General features: G+C 44.4%; 2 protein-coding genes across 2 annotated transcripts in view; both read left to right on the forward strand.

The window, feature by feature from the left end:
• Positions 1–1159, forward strand: part of LOC111971805 (ubiquitin-conjugating enzyme E2 Q2) — a 23561-nt gene extending 22402 nt beyond the window's left edge. The window contains exons 8-9 of the mRNA XM_023998616.3: positions 914–974; positions 1078–1159. Coding sequence (XP_023854384.3) covers positions 914–974; positions 1078–1159 — 143 coding nt within the window. The remainder of the gene's footprint in view (positions 1–913; positions 975–1077) is intronic.
• Positions 1160–4712: 3553 nt separating this feature from the next.
• LOC111972044 (neuronal acetylcholine receptor subunit beta-4-like) lies at positions 4713–19358 on the forward strand. Its single transcript, XM_023998879.1, has 11 exons — positions 4713–4771; positions 4997–5111; positions 8960–9105; positions 9282–9326; positions 9457–9566; positions 9726–9906; positions 15012–15173; positions 15421–15613; positions 16026–16368; positions 16583–16748; positions 19041–19358. The coding sequence occupies exons 2-11, from the start codon at positions 5069–5071 to the stop codon at positions 19230–19232; spliced, it is 1581 nt and encodes a 526-aa protein (XP_023854647.1). The 5' UTR covers positions 4713–4771; positions 4997–5068; the 3' UTR covers positions 19233–19358.
• The last annotated feature ends 1432 nt before the right edge of the window (positions 19359–20790 follow it).

The raw sequence follows: 20790 nt of genomic DNA on the forward strand, positions 1-20790 counted from the left end.
AAACGCTCCAACCCTTTAGTGTCTCCCCTCCCAGTTGGCCCTAACCCTTTAGTGTCTACCCCTCTCCAGTTGGCCTCCCCCTTTAGTGTCTACCCCTCTCCATTGGCCTCCCCCTTTAGTGTCTACCCTCTCCAGTTGGCCCTCACCTTTAGTGTCTACCCCTCCCCAGTTGGCCCTAACCTTTTAGTGTCTACCCCTCTCCAGTTGGCCCTCACCTTTAGTGTCTACCCCTCTCCAGTTGGCCCTCCCCTTTAGTGTCTACCCCTCCCCAGTTGGCCCTCCCCTTTAGTGTCTACCCCTCCACTTTGGCCCTCACCCTTTAGTGTCTACCCTCCCTTTGGCCCTCACCCTTTAGTGTCTACCCCTCCCTTTGGCCTCACCCTTTAGTGTCTACCCTCCCCTTTGGCCCTCACCTTTAGTGTCTACCCCTCCCCTTTGGCCTCACCTTTTTTAGTCATTCAGTTTTTGTAATGATTTAGTTTTTTATGTTTGTTGTGTAGTAAAGATTTCAGCTTTTATTTTCATTGTTTTGTATTAGTTTTCTCCTGTGAAGCACATTGCGTTGCATTCCTTGTGAAATTGCTGTATAAAATAGCTGGATTTTATTGTCTTCACCTCCATTGGTTCAAACTGTACACTGTCTACCTCCCCATTGGTTCAAACTGTACACTGTCTACCACTCCCCATTGGTTCAAACTGTACACTGTCTATTCTCCCCATTGGCTCAAACCCTTCAGTGCTTGTAGATCTGGCTGATGATGAAAACAATCATAACATGTTTATTAACTCCTTGGGGTCGATGTCCACGCCCTTTGGAAAATGTAATTGGCATAATTGGAGGGGAAAAAATCCCATCAAATTCGTCTGTTTTAACAGTGATATTCACCTGTATATATCTTGTTATTAATTTCAGGTATTTATTCAGTGGAGCTAGTCAATGACAGCCTTTATGAATGGCACGTCAAAATAAGAACGTAAGTATTCAGATCCGGGTACTATTTCATAGAGACGTGTAGTTTCCTAGCTGTCCAAGTCTGGATAAAATAGTCTAATCATTCTGTTATTTATTTTAAACAGGGTAGACCCAGATAGTCCACTACATAGTGACTTGCAAGTTATGAAGGAGAAGGAAGGGGTGGCTTTTGACCAGGGCCAATAGGGATTAGGGTGCACTACTTTTGACCAGGGCCAATAGGGAATAGGGTGCACTTCTTTTGACCAGGGCCAATAGGGAATAGGGTGCCATTTGGGATGTGCTCTGTGTTTTATCCTGTGGGGTGTCTCACCCTTTCTGCAAAAGCAGTTTTGAACTGAACAAAACTCAGGTAAACAAACTGTTTACTTTTGGAGGGGATAACTGTGGCCCAAATAGCAACCTATTCSCTATAAATTTGATCAGAGCCCCATATAGGGAATAGGGCCCTGGTCAAAAGTAGTGCACTWTATAGGGTGCCTGGGGACACCCAGGGCCCTTTCTGCATGTCCACCCCCATGCTTTGACTGGTATCAAAAACATTATGAGCATCTGCTGTATGTTTGTCTTTAGCCTCTTAACTAATACATATATGCAGGCTAGGCTACTATGTTTTTTTTTTTTTGATAGTGCAAGAGGTCTTTTAAATATCTCATATGTAATGTTAAATATATATTTGCACAAAATGGCAAGGATGTGCCTCAGTGGTCAATATACCTAAAATAACAAATCCAAGTCCTTCAAGAACCTCACCTTTTTCTGAATCAGGGGGAAACATTTTTATTTCAATATCAACTCTTCTATTCYTTATTGATAGCGGTCTGAATGATGTTTCCAGTCTGAATCATACAGGCATACGTCTACCTTCTCCACCATTCATCCCAAAGTGTACCACTTGCGCACTTCACGTCATGGATTTACTTTGCTGGAGGRAGTTTCAACCATTTGTTAAATCTACGACCGTTGAGCGTGCGGGTGCCCATTTTCTGGAGAAAGGTGGAGAATGGCGATGTAGCCACAGGTTGTTGTATTTCTAGGGGTCGACAGGTGGGGTGGGGGGGGGTAATTCTGTACTACATCTACTTAACTCCAGATGACCAAGATTCTGTCCCAAATGGCACCATTTTATTCCCTACATAGGGCACTACTGTTGACCAGGGCTCATGGGGAGCCCCATAGGGCTCTGGTCTAAAGTAGGGCAMTACTGTTGACCAGGGCTCTGGTCTAAAGTAGTGCACTACGTAGGGAATAGGGTGCCATTTGAGATCAGCCAAAGGCTTGTCCCGTTACTTCTGCACAGAATTGATGGTTAGCATACGATTATAACTTCACTTCACGAATCCATTTTAAAGTAACTTAGGGTCAACTCGGTAGAACATTTTAGCACGTCTCTATAACCCTGCAGACACCCAGATCCTGTCCAGATTACAACCTCCCTAGCCCCCTTTCCTACCACCAGACACGGACATGTCTGTGGRTATGTTTTAAGCGTCTTAGTAGGAGTGGCAGATCTAGGATCATTCCTCTTCATAGATAATTATGACTGACTGTTGGACAGGAGGGACCTGATCCTAGATCAGCTCTACTACTCTTGACGTTGGATACTTTACCCTGATTACAATTTGATAGGGGTTAAGCAATATGATAGGATAGGTGGATATGTTGCCCTATTGCTTACATGTGGCCAATCCTTTCCGATCTAGGGGGTAGGTAGAGGGGGAGCCTGTTTCTGGACAGGGCCCAAATCTCTGGTCAGGGTTTAGGAGCTCAATCACTTTGGGGTAGTCAGTCAGTTGTTGTTCATTCTGTGATGAATAGGTTTGCACGCTTCTCTGTTACTGGACCAGTGTTTTTTGATAAAAAAAAGTTATTTTATCTTCTCTATCTAGACTAATTTGTGAATTCATTTTCTGCTCGTCAGCAAATGGTGGACAGATTGTCAAGTTTTGCACCGTTGGCATGCTTTGGTTTGTGTTCATATTTTTTTTCCCATTTCAAAACAAATTTTGACCATGTACAGTAATTTATAAACTTGCATCAAGTTTATGAATAAAGAATTTTAAGATTATTTGTTGGTGATTTGTTTTTTWTTWWATTTATTTGTTTACTTTCATTTCTTTTGTTTGGGGTGGAGTGTGGGGACAACCATGTCACGTCAATAAACTAGTTTTGGTGTTGGCCGTGCATGTTGAGTAGTTTTGTTTTGTGAAGGGTAGGCTACCAATGCAACAAAACAAAAAAACKAAATCCTTACTGAAATACGTTACGGTGTCACTACACGAGGATAAGCAGCCAATGGCTTCAGTCAGGGTTTGAGATTGGGGTTAGTAGTCAATTACTTAATTTTTTACCTTGCTTGTTAGTATTCCTTCACAGCCACAGGGGGGGGGGGGGGTATGTTTAAAGTTGCACATCTTTTGCTCAAATCACATAAAGTAGCAGCTGACCATATAACAGATTGTCGTTGTAAATTAGGCTATAGATTATTAGATTAACACGTAGATGCCGTTGGGAAACACTGGCATCTATCCCAAATCTTCTTTTGCTCCTTAAACAACATGTACAGTACACCCTTTGGTGTTCCCAGGATTGGGGAAACACTGATAAATAGACTAACATCCAGGCACCATAATGAGGTTTGGGGAAGAGAGACGACGAGTCTGCATCTGTTAAGGAAAGGAAATGGTCAAAAAGAACAAGGGGATGGATTGTTGTCGGTTCATCGGTTCTGAGTGTTTATAGTGTCAGATCTATGGGAAGATATCAAGGCCAACTCGACCTTATGGGATCTGATATCAGGCCAACTCGGACTTATGGGAGCTGATATCAAGCCAACTCATGTCATGACAAACTGACTTAGATGAAAAGAGCACAAACACAATCTGGGACCAGGCTATAGGAAGTAGACAACAGATCTGGGACCAGGCTATAGGGGAGACAACAGATCTGGAACCAGGCTATAGAAGGAGACAACAGATCTGGGACCAGGCTATAGAAGGAGACAACAGATCTGGGACCAGCTATAGAAGGAGACACATGACGACAGGCTATAGAAGGACACCAACATCTGGGACCAGGCATAGAAGAGACAACAGATCTGGGACCAGGCTATAGAAGGAGACAACACTGGCCACACTGCTGATTTTAATATTTGTTTAATTTTTTAATAAATGTAACCTTTATTTAAGTAGGCAAGTCMGTGAAGAACAAGTTGTTATTTATAATGCCGGCCTACACCGGCCAAACCTGGACGACGCTGTGTATGCCGCCCTATGGGACTCCCAATCACGTCCGGTTGTGATACAGCCTGAATACTGCCTGGCCAGGTTGTGACAACACAAAGGTTATGGTTTAGTCCCCCAAATATCTGGACTTAGAAAGTTTCATTGGGAACTATTCTACTGTATCTTGGTCTATGCCGCTCTGACATTGCTCSCCCAAATATTGAATAATTTTTAATTCCATTCCTTTACTTTAGATTTGTGTGTGTTGTGAAATTGTTAGATATTACTTGTTAGRTAWTACTGCACTGTTGGAGCTAGAAACACARGCATTTTGCTACACCTGCAATAAAATCTGCTAAACACGTGTAYGTGACAAATAAAACATGATTTGATTTTGAATTTGGGTAAGAGGTTTCATGACACATTGTGTGTTGAATGCATATTATTTAAAATGGTCTATAATCAAATTTGTTTTTTGGTTTGTATAATATTGTATTGTAACTGATTTGTGGGTAAGTCTATGCTGGATGTGGACGTCTGATTCTCACATTAATATGCAACCCAGAACTGTCAGGTCAGTGAATATGAAACGGCCCCTTGCGGCTAATAGAACCCATCTATGTCTTTTAACTGTGTCTGATCACAGGATTTTCAGATCTGCGATACAGATTTGGTTTCAGTTATTGTTTAGTATTAACTTTTTAATGCATTTTCACCTGAAACTGTGTCAATCCTTATTCTTTAGAATTAAAGTTGTTGTAGTCCATTTTGATTTGTTAGATTTTTTTTTTTTTTTTAGTTGTCCATTGAACCTTACAGTACTTCACGGTCCACATCATTTGTGTGGGGATTGCCTGTCTACGCCGTCGCTATGAACAGGACCGTCTGCCTCTGCTTTTGTATCCTGATCCAAGGTAAGTTTACAGATATGTTATTTCTTCTTTTAACACCTCATAGTTGATGTAACTGATCTAGGACCAGGCTAACACCTCATAGTTGATGTAGCCTGGTCCCAGATCAGTTAACACCTCATAGTTGATGTAGCCTGGTCCCAGACCAGTTAACACCTCATAGTTGATGTAGCCTGGTCCCAGACCAGTTAACACCTCATAGTTGATGTAGCCTGGTCCCAAATCTGTTTACCTCTGTGGTTGTTACCATAGGAGTTGGCAAGACGGCACAAACGGGAACACATCTGGAACCGGGCTAGAATTGATCCACACTGAATAGTGGTTATTGTCTCATGGGAAGTGTCCGTTTGAAATATTATCTTCCCTGTTGGTTTAGGTGCAGACTCCGAGGAGAGGTTGGGATTTTAGATTGTTCTGGGTACGTTAGGGAATATGGATGCAAGCAGCAGAATCAGATTWAAAAAACATCAAAATAACCCTTATGGAACAGCGGGGACTGTGAAGAGAGACACGCAGGTCCAGACACGGATACGCACACAAACGCTAGCGCACTACACGCACGGACATTGAAATAACATTGTATGGTGGTATAYATTTTGAATTGTAGATATGTAGTAGTGTAATAATGTTATATAATGTACTGTTTTATGTGTAATATAAGTGCCTTAATGTGTTTGGACCCCAGGAAGAGTAGCTGCTGCCTTGGCAGGAACTAATGGGGATCCATAAACCCAGGAAGAATAGCTGCTGCCTTGGCAGGAACTAATGAGGATCCATAAACCCAGGAAGAGTAGCTGCTGCCTTGGCAGGAACTAATGAGGATCCATAAACCCAGGAAGAATAGCCRCTGCCTTGGCAGGAACAAATGGGAATCCTTAATAAATACAAAACAGATTATTGGTTTATTTATTGGGAATAGGATTCGTTTCCCTGCCTTTGATACTTTCCATAATATATCCTCTTCCTATACAGAGCATTCTGAAAGTATTCAGACCCCTTGACTTTTTCCACATTTTGATACGTTACAGACTTTCCCTCATCAATCTACACACAATACCCCGTAATGAAAAAGTCAAAATAGGTTTTAAGAAATGTTCTGCAAATGTATTCAAAATAAAATACAGAAATACCTTATTTACATAAGCTTTCAGTCCTTTTGCTCCGAAACAGGATTGTGCCAAGGCACAGATCTGCGGAAGGTTACCAAAACATTTCTCCAGCATTGAAGGTCCCCAAGAACACAGTGGCCTCCATTATTCTTAAATGGAAGAAGTGACCAAGAACCCGATGGTCACTCTGACAGAGTTCCTCTGTRGAGATGGGAAAACCTTCCCAAAGGACAACCATATTTGCAGCACTCCACCAATCAGGCCTTTATGGCCGAGTGGCCAGACGGAAGCCATTCCTCAGTAAAAGGCACATGAAAGCCTGCTTGAAGTTTGCCAAAAGGCACCTAAAGGACYCTCAGACCATGAGAAACAAGATTCTCTGGTCTGATGAAACCAAGATTGAACTCGTTGTCCTGAATGCCAAGCATCACGTCTGGAGGAAACCTGGCACCATCCCTACAGTGAAGCATGGTGGTGGCAGCATCATGCTGTGGGGATGTTTTTCAGGGGCGGGGAATAGTCAGTATTGAGGGAAAGATGAACGGAGCAAAGTAGAAAGAGATCCTTGATGAAAACTTGCTCCAGAGGGCTCAGGACTTCAGACTGGGGCGAAGGTTCACCTTAAAAACAGGACAACGAATCTAAGAACACAGCCAAGACAATGCAGGAGGGTCTTTGGGACAAGTCTCTAAATGTCCYTGATTGGCCCAGCCAGAGCCCAGACTTGAAGCCGAACATCTCTGGAGAGACCTGAAAATAGCTGTGCAGCGACGCTCACCATCCAACCTGACAGAGTTTGAGAGGATCTGCAGAGAAGAATGGCAGAAACTCCTCAAATTCAGGTGTGCCAAGCTTGTAGTGTCATAMCCAWGAMGACTYGAGGCTGTAATCGCTGCCAAAGGTGCTTCAACAAAGTACTGAGTAAAGGGTCTGAATRCTTATGTAAATGTGATATTTCAGTTTTACATTTTTAATACATTTGTAAACATTTCTGAAAAACAGTTTTTTTGTTGTTGTCATAATTGGGTATGTTTTAAATCCATTTTAGAATAAGGTTGTAACATAACAAAATGTGGAAAAAGTCAAGGGGTCTGAATACTTTCCGAATGCACTGTATCCTCATTTAAAAAATAAATGTTTATTTATTTCACCTTTATTTAACCAGGTAGGCCAGTTGAGAACAAGTTCTCATTTACAACTGCGACCTGGCCAAGATAAAGCAAAGCAGTGCGACACAAACAACACAGAGTTACACATGGAATAAACAAGCGTACATTCAATAACACAATAGAAAAAGTCTATATACAGTGTGTGCAAATGGCGTGAGGAGGTAGGCAATAAATAGGCCAATAGTAGCGGAGTAATTACAATTTAGCAAATTAACACTGGAGTGATAGATGTGCAGATGATGATGTGCAAGTAGAAATACTGGTGTGCAAAAGAGCAGAAAAGTAAATAAAAACAAAATGGGGATGAGGTAGGTAGGTAGATTGGGTGGGCTATTTACAGATGGGCTATGTACAGCTGCAGCGATCGGTTAGCTGCTCGGATAGCTGATGTTTAAAGTTAGGAAATATAATATAAGTCTCCAGCTTCAGCGATTTTTGCAATTCGTTCCAGTCATTGGCAGCAGAGAACTGRAAGSAAAGRCRGCCAAAGGAGGTGTTGGCTTTGGGGATGACAAGTAAGATATACCTGCTGGAGCACGTGCTACGGGTGGGTGTTGTTATCGTGACCAGTGAGCTGAGATAAGGCGGAGCTTTACCTAGCAAAGACTTATAGATGACCTGGAGCCAGTGGGTCTGGCGACGAATATGTAGCGAGGGCCAGCCGATTAGAGCATACAGGTCACAGTGGTGGGTGGTATATGGGGCTTTGGTGACAAAACGGATGGCACTGTGATAGACTGCATCCAGTTTGCTGAGTAAAGTGTTGGAGGCTATTTTGAAAATGACATCGTCGAGGATCGGTAGAATAGTCAGTTTTACTAGGGTATGTTTGGCGGCGTGAGTGAAGGAGGCTTTGTTGCGAAATAGGAAGCCGATACTAGATTTAATTTTGGATTGGAGATGTTTAATATGAGTCTGGAAGGAGAGTTTACAGTCTAGCCAGACACCTAGGTATTTGTAGTTGTCCACATATTCTAAGTCAGAACTAATATACTACTATATATAGTATATAGGACGGCAGGTAGCTTACAGTGTTGGGCCAGTAACCTAAATGTTGCTAGTTCGAATCCCAGAGTCGGCAAGGTGAAAAATAATCTGTCGATCTGCCCTTGGACAAGGCACTTCACCCTAATTTCTCCAGGGTCGCCGTCAATAATGGCTGATCGCTAGCTCTGACCCTACTCTCCGAGGGTGTCACAGGGGGAGTTGGGATATGCAACAAAAAACAGATTTCCAGGTCACACCTCAGACTCGTACAGGTTACCCACTTGTATATGCAATGAAACATATTTGACCTATATCTTTACACATCACCTTTTCACAGGGCATCTATTGTACATTACAACACATTCTGTCAATTCAGAAAGTAAACTGACACTCCAATTCAGAAAGTAAACTGACACTCCAATTCAGAAAGTAAACTTGACACTCCAATTCAGAAAGTAAACTGACACTCCAATTCAGAAAGTAAACTTGACACTCCAATTCAGAAAGTAAACTTGACACTCCAATTCAGAAAGTAAACTGACACTCCAATTCCTCATTGCTTTCTGAATGCTGTCTTTATTTCCAGTCGGTCTCTGTGCGGAGTCCGAGGAGAGGCTGCTGAAGTGGCTACTGAGTAGAGAGCGCTACAACAAGCTGATACGACCGGCCAGTAACCGGTTTGAACCGGTTACCATCAAACTGCAGGTCTCCCTGGCACAACTGATCAGTGTGGTGGGTTTATTGGATTGGATTCTATTTTACTTTACTGTTTTGTTTTGTAATTCTATTGTATCAGCGTGGTGACCGTTCAGTTATTTTATTTTCATTTGAGTTTATATAGAAATTACGAAACGTAATGGAATTCATAAAAGTTTGATACATATTTAACAATATGTCTTCTTTTGTAGCATGACAGGGAACAARTTATGATCACCAATGTCTGGCTAACACAGGTGAGAAGAACGATCATCTGTCCAGAATACATACAGTATGTAGTGTGGGTGTCATTATTGAACACCACATTATGGTGAAGGTGAGAGATTTACCTCTTGCTACTACTAATAACCATCCTTCTCGCCGTAGAACTGGGTTGATTACAGGCTGTCATGGGAGCCCTCAGACTTTGACGGGATTGACAAGCTCCGCATTCCCTCCCGTCATATATGGCTCCCAGATATTGTACTGTACAACAAGTTAGTATCAAACCCTCCGGGGAAAAGCATGTGCTTTAAAAATTATTGTGTAGTCAATTGTATGATGCTGCTGGGAATTCACAGACAAAGTCAAATATATTCAACGCTGTTAKTCTGAGAGCCTAAAATCTCACTGACGTGTCCTCCCGCCAACTGTAGCGCTGACGGTATCTATGAGGTGACGGTCTTCACCAACGCCATCGTCCTGTCCAACGGCAGCATCTTCTGGCTCCCTCCAGCTATCTATAAGAGTGCCTGCAAGATCGAGGTCAAACACTTCCCCTTCGACCAACAGAACTGCACTCTGAAATTCCGCTCGTGGACCTATGACCACACTGAGGTAATACATGGAAATATATTGTGCTTTATCCCTGATAATGTGGTCCTCTGTAGCTCAGTTGGTAGAGCATAGCGCTTGCAACGCCTGGATATTGGGTTTGATTCCTGGGACCACTCGTACTTAAAATTATACAACTTTTAGCTAAATTGAATATGTCCGGATTTCTGTATTGAGGCGTAGAAATGGTATATCATGCACTGTAGTTGGAAGAAACATGGGAAAGTTATGCTGCTTTAAAAGGTGATACACTTGTAGAAGAAAATGCCCATTGAAAGATTTTGCTGAGATTTTTACCCTTCCTAGAGAGCTCTTCTTTGATTACACACACAAATCAAATCAAATTGTATTTGTCACATGCGCCGAATACAGTGAAATGAGTAACGGAGTACTTGAACGGACGTCAAAGTTCAATCTTTAACCAGAGATCCCATTTTTTTCAAATACTGTACAACTATTTGGAGGAATGTGCATTGTGGCTGCCCGAATTGGCAAGTGAAATTGTGTATTGAAGGCAACGTTCATTGGTGCATGTAGGGCACACAAAAAACACTATGTTGTACTGTTTCCGCCTGCTAAATGGTTAGCAGGGTGAAAAGGCCGTGGCTCGGCTGGCTGAGGTCCTTGATAATCTTCTTGGTCTTCCTGTGACACCGGGTGCTGTAGATGTCCTGGAGGGCAGGTAGTCTGTCCCCGGTGATGCGTTGGGCAGACCGCACCACCATCTGGAGAGCCCTGCGGTTGCGGGCGGTGCAGTTGCTGTACCAGGCGGTGATATAGCCTGACAGAAGGCTATCGATGGTGCATCTGCAGAAGTTCGTGAGGGTTTTAAGGGCCAAGTCAAATTTCTTCAGGCTCCTGATGTTGCACCTTCTTCACCACGGTGTCATGTGGAGGGACCATTTCAGGTCCTCAGTGATGTGCATGCAGAGGAACTTTAAGCTTTTTACCCTCAACACTGTGGCCTCGTTGATGTGGATTGGCTCGTGCTCTTTCTCCTGTAGTCCAAGACCAGCTAGTTAGTTTTGTTGACAATAAGGGAGAGGTTATTTTCCTGGCGCCACTCAGCCAGGGCTCGCACCTCCTCCATGTAGGCTATCTCGACGTTGATGATAATCAGGTCTACGACTAGGGTTACTCTGAGTACTCGAACGGACGTCAAAGTTCGATCTTTAACCAGAGATCACATTTTTTTTCAAAATACTGTAAAACTATTTGGAGGAATGTGCATTGTGGCTGCCTGAACGGGAAAGTAAAATTTTGTATTGAAGACAACGTTCATTTGCTTTTTACATGTGCATTTGTGGGGCACGCACACAAAAAATACTAAGCCAAGCAGCACACCACCCTAAATTCCCTTTGCCCTCTGTGTCTCATTCACTCAATTGCGTTCCGACTGCTCCCTCCCTCCACACATGCCTGCTGAGTGCGTACACAAGCTCCACTTAGGCCTACAGAAATAAATGCCTATAAAAATACATCTAACTGATGGGATACTACACAAGCTACATTCCTCGCCAAATGACGACAGTTTTATTACAGATTACAAATGGACTGGTTGATTGAAGCAGGAAAATATGTGTTCCAACAACGAGCTGCAGTTCTGGAATAATTGCGTTCCGTCTATTTTCAGCTTAAGCTACTTTGCGAACTGCTAGTGCCATTTAGAGTTGTTAAACCTAGGCTATAACCCCCTAAACATAGACAAGTTCCACACTGAAAATATGCCAAAACATTGTTTATTTATCAAGGCAAGTCAGTTAAGAACAAATTCTTATTTTCAATGACCCCCTAGGAACAGCCTTGTTCAGGGGCAGGAGGTCCTTGATGATCTTCTTGGTCTTCCTGTGAAACTGGGTGCTGTAGATGTCCTGGAGGGCAGAACGACAGATTTTTTACCATGTCAGCTCGGCGATTCGATCTTGCAACCTTTCAGTTACTAGTCCAACGCTCTAACCACTAGGMTACCTGCCGCCCCAGTTTGATAAAGACAAAGAGCATATTTTCATCAGAATCATTAAGCATATGTCTACTCTTTAAACAGATGTCGTGGCCGTAATTCATCACCATGCAGTGTTCAATGTGGAATTGTTCATCCATTTTGATAATTCCAAAGAACAGGCAGAATAAACTCAACTGAACATCTGTATATCAAAGAGAAGACGGATTGTTTTTGGTTCGTAACCCTGAAGAAATTCTTTAAACTCGACAAATTGAGGCCTCGTTTTAAAATGATCTCTCTTTGACAATAACTGTTCGAGGCATCACTTCGCACGGGCAACTTTGTCTGCTAAATTAACAAAACAAGGCTATGCCAAACTTGATGATTGAGWTGGAAATGTGCATAGCCACGCAGTCATGGATGAACAGGGAGTTCAGGAGGGGGCTGAGCACGCATCCCCTTTGGGGGCCCCCTGTGTTGAGGATCAGCATGGCAGAAGTGTTGTTGTCTACCTTCACCACCTGGGGTCAGCCTGTCAGGAAGTCGAGGTCCCAGTGCACAGGGAGGGGTTCAGACCCAGGGCCCTGAGATTAGTGATGAACTTGGAGGGTACTATGGTGTTGAAGGCTGAGCTGTAGGCAATGAACAGCATTCTTACATACATATTGCTCTTGTCCGGGTGGTATAGGGCAGTGTGCAGTGGCGATTGCATCGTCCGTGGATCTGTTGGGGTGGTGTGCAAGTTGTAGTGGGTCTAGGGTGTCGGGTAAGGTAGAGGTGATATGGTCCTTGCCTCTGAAAGCACTTCATGATGACAGAAGTGAGTTCTACGGGGCAATAGTCATTTAGTTCAGTTACCTTTGCTTTCTTGGGTACAGGTGGACATCTTGAAGCAAGTGTGGACAACAGACTGGGATAGAGAGCAATTGAATATGTCCTTAAATACTCTAGCCAACTGGTCTGCACAAGCTCTGAGGACGCAGCTTGGGATGCCGTCTGGGCCACAGTCTTGCCACGGAGATCAGGAGTACACAGTCTTCATGAGCGACGGGGGCCCACGTCGGCAGCTCAGTGTTTTCCTCGACGCGGGCGAAGAAGGTGATTAGCTTGTCCGGGAGTGAGTCATCAGTGTCCGCAACATGGCTGGCTTTCCCTTTCTAATCCATGATTGTCTGGAGGCCCAGCCACATGCGTCTCGTGTCTGAGCCGTTGAATTGCGACTCCACTTTGTCCCTGTACTGTTGTTTTGCCTATTTGATTGCCTTGCGGAGAGCATAGCTGGTCTGTTTGTACACATCCATGTTTTCCAGTCACCTTGTGGTGGTTTGCTCTTTTTTAGTTTTGTGCGAACGCTGCCATCTATTCACATTTTATGGTTTGGATAAGTTCTAATCATCACAGTAGGGAACAACATCCTCTATGTACTTCCTGATGAGCCCAGTCACCGAGTCAGTGTTTACGTCGATACTATTCCCAGCGGCGACCCGGAACATTTGCCGGTTCGAGTGATCAAAATAACCCTCAACCATAGATTCCGATTGGTCAGACCAATGTCGAACAGTCCTTAACACAGGTGCTTCCTGTTTAAGTTTCTGCCTATAGGCGGGGAGGAGCGGGATGGAGGTGTGATCTTATTTGACAAAGGTGAGATCTGGGGATGGCCTTGTAAAGTAACAATGGTTAAGTGTGTCATCTCCACGTGTAGCACAGGAGATGTGATGGTAGAATTTCATGAGCGTTTTCCTCAGATTTCCTTTAATAAAGTCCCCAGCTACAATAAATGCGGCCTCAGGATATGTGGTTTCCAGTTTGCGCAAAGTCCAGTATAGTTCCTTGAGAGCTGTCGGGTTGAGGGGAAATATACACGCCAGTGACAATAACCAAGGCAAATTCTCTCAGGAGGTAATACGGTCAGCATTTGATGGTGAGGTATTCCAGATCGGGGAACAAAAGGGCTTGAGTTCCTATAAGTTACCACAATCACGCCAAGCATTGTTAATCATTTGTCATATACCCCTCCACCTTTGTTTTTCCGGGAGAGTTATTTCTTCCTGTCTGTGCAATGAACAGAGAACCCCACTGGCTGTATGGATGGGGACAATATATCCGGAGAGAGCCATGATTCCGTAAAACAGAGGATGTTACAGCCCCTTATGTCTCTTTGAAAGGAGATCCTCGCCCTGAGCTCGTCTACTTTATTGTCCAGGGACTGAACGTTAGCGAGTAATATACTCTGAAGTGGTGGATGGTTTGCTCGCCTCCTGCACTTGAATAGAACCAAACTTCTCCTCCGGCGTCAACGTTTTAGTGGAGCACCCGGGATGAATAGAGCTTCCTCGGGAAGCCCAAACAAAGGATCCAGGTCAGGGAAGTCGAATTTCTGGTGGGGGCCGATCTAATGTCCAAATGTTCTTTTCGGTTGTAGGAAAGAATACTAGAAATGTTCCACTGTAAGAAATAACACACAAATAAGCAAAATACTGGAAAGCTGGCTTGGAGCTAGAAACAGAGCGAATGTGTCTGTTGGCGCCATCTTGTACAGCGCCAACATGTAAACACATGCGAGTCAGCATGGCATTGTCCTCCAGAGTCTCTCTACTTATCCCAGCTAAATCCAGGGCAGCAATGTTTTTGAGAGCTGTAGCAACACTTTGCAGTTGTCCAAAGCTATAACTTTACCCCAAATCTGCGGTAGCAAAGATGATCTATGTACTGACCGGCGAAGCTCCCATTGTGTTATAGACTGAAGCCTGTGACATGACAGACCAATCAGGACTCCTATCTTGGCATGTCCAACCATTCTATTATCTCAGCCAATCACGACTAAACAGGAAGGATCCTTTACTTCTCCTTGTATAGCTCAATGCTTTCTCTTTGGCTGAACTAGTCTCATCAGTTTATTTATTCATATTTACAGATCCCATACAAGTTTATAATTAAGGCGTATGAATGTTCACATGTTCAAGAAGGCATTTCTGCCCCAAATCTTTTATAAGAATAGCTTTTTCAGACGGCCCTACTGTGAAGTAGGAACTATCGTCAAATGCCTTAGATCCTGTAACCGGTTACGTGTGTGTATTGTTTCAGACATATTTTACGTCTGAAACAATATGTATTTTAATTGTCAATGTATTTTAATTGTCAAATCTAAATCCAATCAAAACAGGTGGATCTGGTCCTCAGGACAGGTGTTGCCAGTATGGACGACTTCACGCCCAGTGGAGAGTGGGACATCTTGGCTTTACCCGGGAGACGTACTTTCTCCGGCTCAGAGCCCATCTACGTGGATGTGACCTATGACTTCCTGATCAAAAGGAATGAATATATAGTGCCATTTAAAAAAATATCTTAATCTTCAACTGTTTACAATATATTCGCTTTGTTACTTTTTCTAGTCCTAATCATAAGATGTTATTATTTTTTACGATCGAGGACCACTTTGGAAATGCTTGTTTTCATTCATGCATTCATGTGTCATCATCTGGAATCATACGTTACACATCTTGTTGAGGTATTATTTGTACCTCAGATAAGATTCAATTCAATGCTGCTCAATTCAATTTCTTTCCAGGAAGCCGTTGTTCTACACCATAAATCTGATTATCCCCTGTGTCCTCATCACCTCTCTGGCTGTGTTGGTCTTCTACCTGCCCTCTGACTGTGGAGAGAAGATCAGTCTGTGTGTCTCTGTACTGTTGGCCCTCACTGTGTTCCTGTTGCTGATATCTAAGATCGTACCGCCGACCTCGCTGGACGTGCCTCTGATCGGTAAGCTCTTTGCCAGGGCCAGTATTAACCAAGGGTACTGATCTAGTAGGAGTGCTGACCTGGAATCAGTTTGGCCTTTTTTTTAGATCCTAATGAATAAGATTATATTGCCAGTGGGGACCTGATCCTAGATCAGCACTTCTGCTTTGTGCACACAGGTACTGATATTCACCATGGTGCTGGTGACTTTCTCCATCACCATTATGTGATGGCTSATACATAAGCTTAGTGTTAAGTAGGGCTGCAAAAATAGTATATATATTTTTTATCCTACATATTATTTGACTTTTGAATGTACAGTGTAAATTAAAAGAAAGGTCAAGTTCAACATTTTTATTAGGAAAAACAACATTGCATAATGCCATTTTTAAATGAGATGCTTCTTCACACTCCTCTCTCTCTGATCTGCTAGGTAAATACCTGATGTTCACCATGGTTCTCGTAACCTTCTCCATCGTCACCAGTGTGTGTGTTCTAAACGTCCATCACCGTTCCCCCAGTACACACACCATGGCCCCCTGGGTTAAACTTCTGTTCCTGGTCTGGCTGCCTGCCCTGCTGTGCATGAGGCACCCACAGAACAACTCAGCCAGACAGCGGCTCCGTCAGAGGAGGCAGCAGTCACTCCAGAAGACCAAGGAGGCTAGCCCAGGGATGGATAAACCTGAGTGGGTTGGACCTGACCCTGGCATGGCCTCCTCTCCCTCCTCATCTCCATTCCTCCTATCTACTGGGCCCTACTACCTCAGAAAAAGGTCATTATACTATTTCTATCATGTACCATTATTTGTATTTCATTTTTTTCATTTTATTGTGGTCAGGTGATCACCAGAAAATGTAATCAACAGATTATGAATTTACGGTAATGTATGTACATTTTCAAGAAAATGTATCAAATAAACCTGTAACTGATGGTTCCCTTGACATGTAAAGAAAATGTATAATTAATTAATTAATTAATTAATTCAGGAGTGTGAGGACACCAGAGGGGTTTCTGCCCACGGAGCAACTGTCTGGTCGGCCGTGGTGTGGCAGCTCCAGCTCTGACATCAGTCACAGTCCTGACCTACAGGAAGCTGTCGACGGGGTGCGATACGTCGCTGACTACATGATTAGAGACGACGACAACAAGACTGTGAGTCAATCTGGTCTTATTTGAATTGTTGTTTTTGTTTGCTGCAAAAATTGGTTTATCGTATCTACCACATCAGAAAATCAGAACACAATAAGATGTGATGGTCAGAATGTAAAAAAAAAAAAAAAGTAAGAGAGATTGCAGGTTGGAAAAGCTACTTTTCTGTCCAACATAAAAACTGAAATCTGTCTGGAAGGACCATTTTTCTTCTGTCCAGCTGGATTGACCTTCAAAGCTCTTCAAGCCCAGTCTTTTGTTTTATGTGTGTATGTGTCGTAATGTTTTTGGACCCCAGGAAAGAGTAGCTGCTGCCTTGGCAACGCCTAATGGGGATCCATAATAAACCCCAGGAAGAGTAGCTGCTGCCTTGGCAACGCCTAATGGGGATCCATAATAAACCCCAGGAAGAGTAGCTGCTGCCTTGGCAACGTCTAATGGGGATCCATAATAAACCCCAGGAAGAGTAGCTGCTGCCTTGGCAACGCCTAATGGGGATCCATATAACCGCCAGGAAGAGTAGCTGCTGCCTTGGCAACGCCTAATGGGGATCATATAACCCAGGAAAGAGTAGCTGCTGCCTTGGCAACGCCTAAGGGGATCCATAATACCCAGGAAGAGTAGCTGCTGCCTTGGCACCTAATGGGGATCATAATAAACCCCAGAGGAAGAGTAGTTGCTGCCTTGGCACGGCCTAATGGGGATCCATAATAAACCCAGGAAGAGTAGCTGCTGCCTTGGCAACGCCTAATGGGGGATCTAATAAAACCCAGGAAGAGTAGCTGCTGCTGGCAACGCTAATGGGGATCCATAATAACCCAAGGAAAGTAGCGCTGCTTTGGCAACGCCTAAGGGGGATCCATAATAAACCACAGGAAAGAGTAGCTGCTGCCTTGGCACGCCTAATGGGGATCATAATAAACCCAGGAGAAGTAGCTGCTGCTGGCAAGCCGTATGGGGATTCATAATAAACCCCAGGAAGAGTAGCTGCTGCCTTGGCAACGCCTAATGGGGATCCATAATAACCCAGGAAGAGTAGCTGCTGCTTGGCAACGCTAATGGGGATCCATAATAAACCCAGGAAAGAGTAGCTGTGCCTTGGCAACGCCTAATGGGGATCATAATAACCCAGGAAGAGTAGCTGCTGGCTTGGCACGTGCTAATGGGGATCCATAATAAACCCAGGAAGAGTAGCTGCTGCCTTGGCAACGCTAATGGGGATCCATAATAAACCCCAGAAAGTAGCTGCTGCTTGGCAACGTCTAATGGGGATCCATAATAAACGCCAGGAAGAGATAGCTGCTAGCCTAGGCACAGCTGCTAATGGGGATTCATAATAAATACAATGCTGTGGGAGGAGCTACACTCTGATATTAAACTTTTATTTGCAGCATTTTGTAAAGTTGACTTTCTCACTTTTTTTTTTCAGTGTTTCTGCAATGATATTGGATGGAGTGTGATGGATGAGTGGGTGGGTGGTGTGAGGTGTGTGAGGGGATGTGGATGGATGGATGTGGATGGATGGATGCGTATGTGGATTGGGATGGATGTTGGATGTGGATGGATGGATGTTGATGGATGGATGTGGATGGATGGAATGGGTTGGATGGGTGGATGGGATGGAATGTGGGATGGTTGGATGGATGGATGTTGGATGGTGGATGGAGTGTGGAGTGGAGTGGAATGGGTGGGGGTGGACATATGGAGATGGTGGATGTGGATAGAGAGGATGATGGATGTGGATGGGATGGATGTGGATGGAGTGGCTGTTGAGTGGATGGATGGTGGATGGATGGATGTGATGGGTGATTGGATATGTGGGTGTGTGAGCGTAGATGAGTGGAGTGGATGGATGAGATGAGATGAGGAGGATGGATGATGGATGGATGGAATGGATGTGACATGGATGGATTGTGGGTGGATGGATGTGGGTGTGTGAGTGAGTGGATGAGTGGGTGGATGGAATGGATGAGATGGGGGTGTGGTGAGTGGATGAGTGGATGGATGGATGGATGAATGGGTTGTGTGAGTGGATGAGGTGGTGGCTGGAATGGATGGATGTGGATGAGTGGTGGATGTGTGGGTGGATGGATGTGTGGGTGGATGGATGAGTGGGTGGATGGATGGATGTGGGTGTGTGAGTGGGTGGGTGGATGGATGGATGTGTGAGTGGATGGATGGATGGGTGTGTGAGTGGATGGATGTGTAGGTGATCATGCTGCTTTACTCCCCCAGACATTTGAGTCTCTTCTCTAGACCGTTCTCTCTCTCCTTTTCTGACCCTGTGTTCACCAGGTGATTGAAGACTGGAAGTACGTGGCGATGGTATTGGATCGGATGTTCCTGTGGATCTTTGCAGTAGGCTGTATAGCCGGTACTCTTGGGATCTTCCTTCAACCTTTCTTCCAGCAACAGACCATCCCCATCCGGAATCTCAGCAGCCCCACGTCACCAAGGGACATCATCTTGAAGGATTCCATTGTTTAAAAAAAATATTATCCATGTAAACAGATAATGTCTAGCTTTAAAAGCGGACCGCATGAAATGATCTGAAGGACTTTACTGTAAACTGGCTAATGCCACTACTATTTCTTAGCTACAATTTATTACAATGATGATGGAACGGATGATCCGGGATTCCTGCCGTCATTATATGGGGGGAGTCAATAGCTCAAGGAAGAGTTGTGTGTGTTTGTGTTAGAGCAGTGTCTGACTGCTGTAGGCTGAGGAAGATGCTTTGAATTGACCGTGTTCGGTAAAGAGATGTTTTGTGATGATGGATAGACTTTAATTAACAACACGGTAACATTATGCATGTCCCCTAAACTGAATGTCACAAACTGAGAAAATATATGAAGTGTGCTGCCACCCTCTGCCAATGTTATGAATTTAAAGTGAGGTCGTAAAGTAGGCTACTCAACAAAACGCTGAATGGATGGTTGGTTTGAACACGAGCAGGTTCTTGTTATGAGGCGTGTTGTGATCTCTCCATTTTTAATCCTCTGTGCTCAATTGCCTTGTGGTGACAATATTACATCATCCCAGGTTCAATTTAACTAATGTGCTGCCTGTGTTTATGAAAGAGTGGCGTGGGGGGGGGAAAAGAGAAGATAACAACCAGCAGTCTCGAACGTCCAACAAACCAAACAGCTCTCACGTATGCACCACCAGCAGCCTCACGTCACTAAACCAACAGCAGTCTCAACGTCCCCAAACCACCAGCAGCCTCACGCCGCACTCAAACCAACCAGCAGCCTCACCCCACCAACACACCAGCAGCTCACGTCACAAACACCAGCAGCCTCAAGTCCACCAACCAACCAGCAGCCTCACGTCCACAAACCACCAGCAGCCTCACGTCCACCAACAACCAGCAGCATCACGTCCCCAAACACCCAGCAGCCTCAGTCACCAAACCAACCAGAGTCTCACGTCCACAAAAAGCCAGCAAGCCATCCACAACCCAGAGGTCCACGTCAAACAACCAGCAGCCTCACGTCCACAAACCAACCTCAGCAGCCTCACGTCCACCAAACAACAGCAGTCTCAGTCCACCAAACCACCAGCAGCCTCACGTCCAACAAACCAACCAAGCAGTCCACGTCCACCAAACCCAACAGCAGCCTCACGCCCACCAAACAACCAGCAGCCTCACGCCCACCAAACCAACCAGCAGCCTCACGTCCACCAAAACCAACCAGCAGCCTCACCATCCAGAAAAGCCACACCCAGCCCCGACCAAACAGAGCGCACGCTACGCTCCACCAAACCAACAGCATGCCTCAACGTCTCACCAAAACCAACCCAGCAGTCTCACGTCACACAACGCAACCAGCACTCAAAGCTCTCAAGCTGCACTGACTGATCATGCGTAAGTTGCTGACTCAAATGTGCTATCAAACTTGTAGCACCTTAGACCGTTTGCTTGCCACCTGGGATGGAGTGTGCAAGAGTATCCCTGGGCAGTGTGTTATTTCCTAACACTAGACCCCCCCCCCCTCCCATTTCTAACAGTACAAAACGATCCGGGACCAACCAGCCAGCT

This window comes from Salvelinus sp. IW2-2015, linkage group LG13 (genome assembly GCF_002910315.2).
Source record: "Salvelinus sp. IW2-2015 linkage group LG13, ASM291031v2, whole genome shotgun sequence".
Taxonomy (NCBI): Eukaryota; Metazoa; Chordata; class Actinopteri; order Salmoniformes; family Salmonidae; genus Salvelinus; species Salvelinus sp. IW2-2015.